This window comes from Passer montanus, unplaced genomic scaffold, assembly GCF_014805655.1.
Source record: "Passer montanus isolate IOZ18808 unplaced genomic scaffold, ASM1480565v1 scaffold200, whole genome shotgun sequence".
In the NCBI taxonomy this organism is placed as follows: domain Eukaryota; kingdom Metazoa; phylum Chordata; class Aves; order Passeriformes; family Passeridae; genus Passer; species Passer montanus.
In genome coordinates this window covers 47,308-53,307 of record NW_024366593.1, presented here as the reverse complement: position 1 = coordinate 53,307, position 6,000 = coordinate 47,308, and the positions used below count along the sequence as shown (strand labels likewise).

Sequence of the window (6,000 nt, the reverse complement as noted above, 5' to 3'; positions counted from 1 at the left end):
GCGGCGCTAATTGCTCGGCTTCGTTAGGGAGCGACAGCCCCCCGAGCTCCCCGGGGGCTCCTCCGCCGCCTTTGCTGGAAGTGTTTCCTCCCCGGGCCGCGGCAGTTCCGCCTCGATCCATAATTGATGGCCGGGAGGGAGCGGAGCCTCCCTCCCCTCCCCAAATCCGGCTGGCAGCCCCCGCTGTCCCAGGCAGGGATTTCCAGCCCTGTCAGTCTCCTGGCCTGCCGGGAAACCCAAAATCCCCGACCCAAACTCTGTGTTTAATGCCCCCAGCCCACCCAGTGGTTACAGAATTCCCAGCTCCGGGCTCGGAGCAGCAACGAGCACTCGGAGGTTTTCATCGCCTCCCTCCTCCCCCGGCAGTGCAGGAGGACAGACAGAGCAGGCACGAAATGAATCCCACAAAACCACCGCTGACAGGTTTAAAAATCTATTTTCCTGCAAGGATCTACGGGAAGGACGGGTGATTAATGACGACTATGAAGAAAAGGTTTTATCCAGCAGATTAATTCCAACGGGTGTTTAAATTCTTAGCGGGGTCGGACAGGATGCTCCGAGGAGCAGCTGGGGGGGCTCCTGGGCACCTCCCCAGCAGGGCACGGCATTCCAGCCCTGGTGCCAAGGCTCCCCCCAGCAGTGCCCGCCTGTCCTTGTCCCTGTCCCCCTTCGGCTGCTCCGAGCAGTTTGGGTGGAATAATGCAATGCTTTACCAAAAAAGGGGAATATCTGTCACCCTCCACGTGTGTTTTCCCCTGCAGAGACAGCCAAGGAGAAGGAACCTGGTGTAGATGGAGGGTGACCACTTCCTCCAGTTTGGGAGAAAAAAGTATTTATTCTCTTTGAATCCCTCAGGACTCGGAGCTGGAAGGCACGACCTCCCACATCCCCCGGGGCAGCAGGCGGGCACAGAGGGCTGGCGGGGCCCAGCCAGCCCCTCCCTGCATCCCAGAAGTGCTGCCCAGGGAAGCTTTGCTGCCCTCTGCCCCTGCAGGAGCGCCCAGCTCCATCCTGGAGGAGGTGACTCCCTGCAGGGTCTGGCCTGGAAAGGACCTTCCAGCCCACCCCGTCCTGCCCCGGGCTGCTGGGACAGGCAGGTCTGGAGCTGCAGCTCTCCAGGTTCTGAGCCCCTGAGTGCCGTGTCCTCCTTCCCGTGGTGTGTCTGACAGGACTCCACTGGGGAGCCCTGTCCTCTGTGTGTCCCTGGCTGACATTTGAGCTTTCCAGCCCAAAGCCCCCCAGGAGTGTGTGCCCCAGCCCAAAGCCCCCCAGGACTGTGTGCCCCAGCCCAAAGCCCCCCAGGACTGTGTGCCCCCCTCCCAGAGCTCCGGGAGCAGGTGATGGCTCTGCACGACTGCCCTCCCTGCATCCCAGAAGTGCTGCCCAGGGAAGCTTTGCTGCCCTCTGCCCCTGCAGGAGCGCCCAGCTCCATCCTGGAGGAGGTGACTCCCTGCAGGGTCTGGCCTGGAAAGGACCTTCCAGCCCACCCCGTCCTGCCCCGGGCTGCTGGGACAGGCAGGTCTGGAGCTGCAGCTCTCCAGGTTCTGAGCCCCTGAGTGCCGTGTCCTCCTTCCCGTGGTGTGTCTGACAGGACTCCACTGGGGAGCCCTGTCCTCTGTGTGTCCCTGGCTGACATTTGAGCTTTCCAGCCCAAAGCCCCCCAGGAGTGTGTGCCCCAGCCCAAAGCCCCCCAGGACTGTGTGCCCCAGCCCAAAGCACCCCAGGAGTGTGTGCCCCAGCCCAAAGCACCCCAGCCCAAAGCACCCCAGGACTGTGTACCCCAGCCCAAAGCCCCCCAGGACTGTGTGCCCCAGCCCAAAGCACCCCAGGAGTGTGTGCCCCAGCCCAAAGCACCCCAGCCCAAAGCACCCCAGGACTGTGTACCCCAGCCCAAAGCCCCCCAGGACTGTGTGCCCCAGCCCAAAGCACCCCAGGACTGTGTGCCCCCCTCCCAGAGCTCCGGGAGCAGGTGATGGCTCTGCACGACTGACCCCTGCAGAAAATGGACACTGCACGGAGCAATCACAGCGGCGGCGGCTGCAGCTCTTCCCTTTCCCCGACAGGCCCTCCCCCGGGGCTGTGTGCCTGCCCCTGAAGCTTCCCCATTTTCCGAGGCAATGCCCTCGATGGGAGCTCATCTCTGAGCTCCCCTGGCATGCCCGGGGGGGCACGGCTGAATCCCCGAATCCAGGCACAGACTGGATTGGGGCTCTGCCTCCTTTCACTGCCATCCCCTCCAGCTCAGCGGGCATCCTCACCTGTGGCACACGGGCTGCTCTGCTCTCCTCAGGGAGACAGCAATGTCCCTGTGTCCGTGTGGAAAACCAGCCCAGGAGGGCCAAGGGAACCCCCCTGGCACCTGGCACCTTCCCACTCCCCCTCCTCCCCTCCTGCCTCTGCCTCCTCCCAGCAGCAGCCTCGCTGTGTGCTCCTGGAATAAAGTGCATTTTAACCCCTTTTCTCTTTGAATCCATTGGTTTATAAACAAATTGAACCTTGCAAGGTGTGCAGATTCCAGCATCAGTTTCCTTTCGCTGTGTTGTAAACTGTGAGTAGTTCTGCGGGAGTGAGTAAATGCCTGTTTAAGGTTATTTACATCAATAAATAAATATTTACCCCTTTTGAAGCATCTCCAGTCCTTTGCAAACAGGTTTCCAATTTACAAAAATCAATTAAAATCTGATATTAGAGTGCACCAGCCCACGGTGCTGTTCCCAGAGATGTCACTCAGCCTCCATTCCAAGCCCCACATCAGCATTCCAAAAGCTCTGCTGCTGAAAGAGCAGAAAGTTTCACCTTTTAATTTTTCATAGCGGATTAATTTTTAATTTTCAGACATCAGAGAGAGGGGGAAGTTCCCCAGGAGCCTCTCCCGCTTCAAAGCGCGCTGCAGGCAACCGCTGCACCGAGTGTCAATTTATCACACCGGAGGGAGGCTCCCGTCCACATTTCCCCTGATTTTTTCTTGTTGTTCAGACAAAAGTATGAATGCTGGGGAAGTTTCTAAAGGCTGGGAAGAGGCTGGAGAGCAGCGAAGCCTCCTGAGCAGCCGGGGCAGGAGCAGAGGGAGCACACCCTCCTCCACTCGGAGCCCGAAGTATTTCCCTGCTGGCTCCCAGATTGATGCTCCAAGGCTCTGGCTGCAGCTGGGGGAGAGGGGAGGATTCTGCAGGCCCCGTGCCCCCCTGGACCTCCTGCTCTGCCCAGGAACAGAGGCTGGACACACCCACGCGAGTTTGGAGACCGAGCAGGTAACTCCAGAGCATCCCACGGCACAGGGGCCTCCTGTGCCATGGCCCAAAGGCAGCGCCCAGCCCGGCTTCCAGCCCAACTGCTCTGAGCTCCTCCAGGGAGCCCGCCAGCCTGGCAGGGCTGGGGCTCCAGCTGCACAGGGACAAGGCAGGATCCTTCCTAGCCAAAGCATTCTGCTCCCATCCCAAAGGAAATGGAGATTTGGCAGTGACAGACTGCTGAAGAGTGGGCAAAGACCACGGACAGCCGTGCGAGGCAACGCGTTTCAGCCCAGGTTTATTCCACGAGCATATTTACACCGGGAGTTTGAACCCACAGAGGGGGCAGCAGCTGTGTGGAGAGGCAGACACTGGAACACCACAGGGTGACTCCCTGTCCCCTGTCACCCAGGGCACCCCCAGGACACGGGGAGCTGGCAGCAGCAGGGTGGCACGGGCAGCAGCCCTGGCACAGCACACAGACACAGAGCTCCCGGGCTGCAAACCCCACCCGGGCACCACACAGATAACCCCAAGCACAGTAAAAGACTTTTCATGTCTCTTTTGGAGCCAGGTGAGAAATGAATCCCTTCATTTGGGGAACAAGTACCATTTTTAGCTTAGCAGGCAGTGCCAGCCTCAGGTCCGAGCTCTGCGGCCAAGGAAAAGCTGCACAAACAGAGATACTGAAATAAAAGGATTGGAGAGATTTTCTCTCTTTCCCATGAGCAGAAACCAGACAATTTCACACAAAATATTCCACAAAATCAGATATGTAAGAAGGAAACACAGTCACAGCGAGTGTCACACAGGAATATTCCTACTGAAGGAAATATTTCAGTACATCCAGTCAACAATTCATTTTTTTCCATAATTTTGATCCTTTCTCCATTCAAAATGGCCCCCTTTGTCCTTTATTTAAATAAATACCTGCACCGGTGGCAAAAACCACCTTTCTACATAAATACTTTTTTTTTTCCCCCCAAGCCTGCCATTTAACAGCATTTTTAAATTATTTATTTACATGTGGATTATTTTTCCTTCCGGCCTGGCCACGGCAGCACATCCAACCCCTTCAGACAGCAGCTCAGCACAGGCCCCAGACCCCATCCCCAAGTGGTCACCATGTAAACACTGTTTGGTAAAAGCCTTTTTGGTAAACACTGCCACTGCCGAGGGATCGGGGTGGGTGCCATGCAGGGGACCCTGGGGAGCTGCAGGGCCAGACCCTGGCTGTGCCATGGCCATGAAGGGGTGCAGGGCCAGACCCTGGCTGTGCCATGGCCATGAAGGGGTGCAGGGACAGACCATGAAGCGGTGCTCCTTGCCCTCGTGGCCAGGAGGACGCTGTCCCTAGACCATGAAGCGGTGCTCCTTGCCGTCGTGGCCAGGAGGACGCTGTCCCTAGACCATGAAGCGGTGCTCCTTGCCCTCGTGGCCAGGAGGACGCTGTCCCTAGACCATGAAGCGGTGCTCCTTGCCGTCGTGGGCCATGAGGATGATGTTGCGGTTGGAGGTCCAGATGAGGCGCGCCAGGCGCAGCGCGGTGTGCGAGCCCGGCGAGGCCGGCTGCACCGGCGGCACCTGGAAGGTCTTGACGCAGCGCAGCTGCGGGGCCGAGTTGAGCATGCCGATGCTGCCCAGCAGGGAGGTGTTCATCTGCGGGGACAGCCTGCCTGAGCCCGGCTCCGGGGCTCTGCAGCTCCCAGAGAGAGACCCAGCAGGACCACCAGGGTGGGAAGGGACCCCGGAGCTCGACCCGGCCTCGGGTCTGCATGCCCCCACATGGGTTCCGTCCCTGGCAATCCCTGGGGTGGTTCATTCCCACTGCCGTGTCCTGAATCCCGAGCAGCGCCCGCTCCCAGCCAGCCTTGCCCCGGGTGTAAATCACGGCACCCGCTGACATTTCCACAATTTAAATCATCGTGAGTAATAACCCTTTTAGGATGACTAATGCTCCTGATTTTCCTGCATTAATAATGGTGCCAAGCGGGACACGGAAGGGAAAAATCACAGCGCACGAGGTCACATTTGAGAAGCACACACGGGGTGTTTAACCCCTCGTGTTTGGGCTGCGATTTTAAGGATCAGCTGATTCCATGCCCTGCCCTGGGCAGGGTCACCTTCCAGGGGCAGGGTCACCTTCCAGGGGCAGGGTCACCTCCCGCCAGTCCAGGCTGCCCCAAGCCCAGTGTGACCTTCCCTCCCCTGGGATTTTCCCCCTGCTGGAGCCATTCAATGCATGAAGAGAAGGGATAAAATGAAATCCCCCCCGAGGTGGTGGCACACAGGAGGAGGAGGAGGAGGAGGAGGGTGTCCTCACCTGCCAGAAGCACAGGTGGCTGTCCGAGTTGGAGTAGGTGGCCAGGTAGCGGCCGTCGGGGGCGAAGGCCACGGCCGTGATGGGTCCCTTGTGGCCGTGGATGGTCTGGGAACAGCACACACAACAGCAGTGAGGGGCAGGCCGCCCCAGAGAGCTCCTCTCCCCCAGCAGCACCCCAAAAAGGCCCCAAAAACCCAAGTTCTCCTGGAACACCCCACCCCACCGGATCAGCACCAGCAGAACCCCACCAGCAGCTCCCGTGCCCATCCCCGGGTGTGCACCTGGAATGAGCCTGACACATTAAGAACCCATTAAGGTATTAATTTATTCCTGGTGGAAAAGGTGAGTGAACCCCAAATGTCTCTGTTTAATGGGATCCCCACAGTTAATTAGCTGGTGCCACAGTTAGCCCCATCCCGCTCTTTAGCACTTAACAAGCACGGAACA

At 58.8% G+C, this 6,000-nt stretch overlaps 1 protein-coding gene across 1 annotated transcript in view; it reads right to left on the bottom strand.

Annotated features, from left to right (window-relative positions):
* Positions 1-3,511: 3,511 nt before the first annotated feature.
* Positions 3,512-6,000, bottom strand: part of WDR7 (WD repeat domain 7) — a 39,660-nt gene continuing 37,171 nt past the window's right edge. The window contains exons 28-29 of the mRNA XM_039708383.1: positions 5,554-5,658; positions 3,512-4,889 (exon numbers count right to left, since the gene is read on the bottom strand). Of these exons, the coding sequence (XP_039564317.1) occupies positions 4,686-4,889; positions 5,554-5,658 (309 nt within the window). The 3' untranslated portion in view covers positions 3,512-4,685. The remainder of the gene's footprint in view (positions 4,890-5,553; positions 5,659-6,000) is intronic.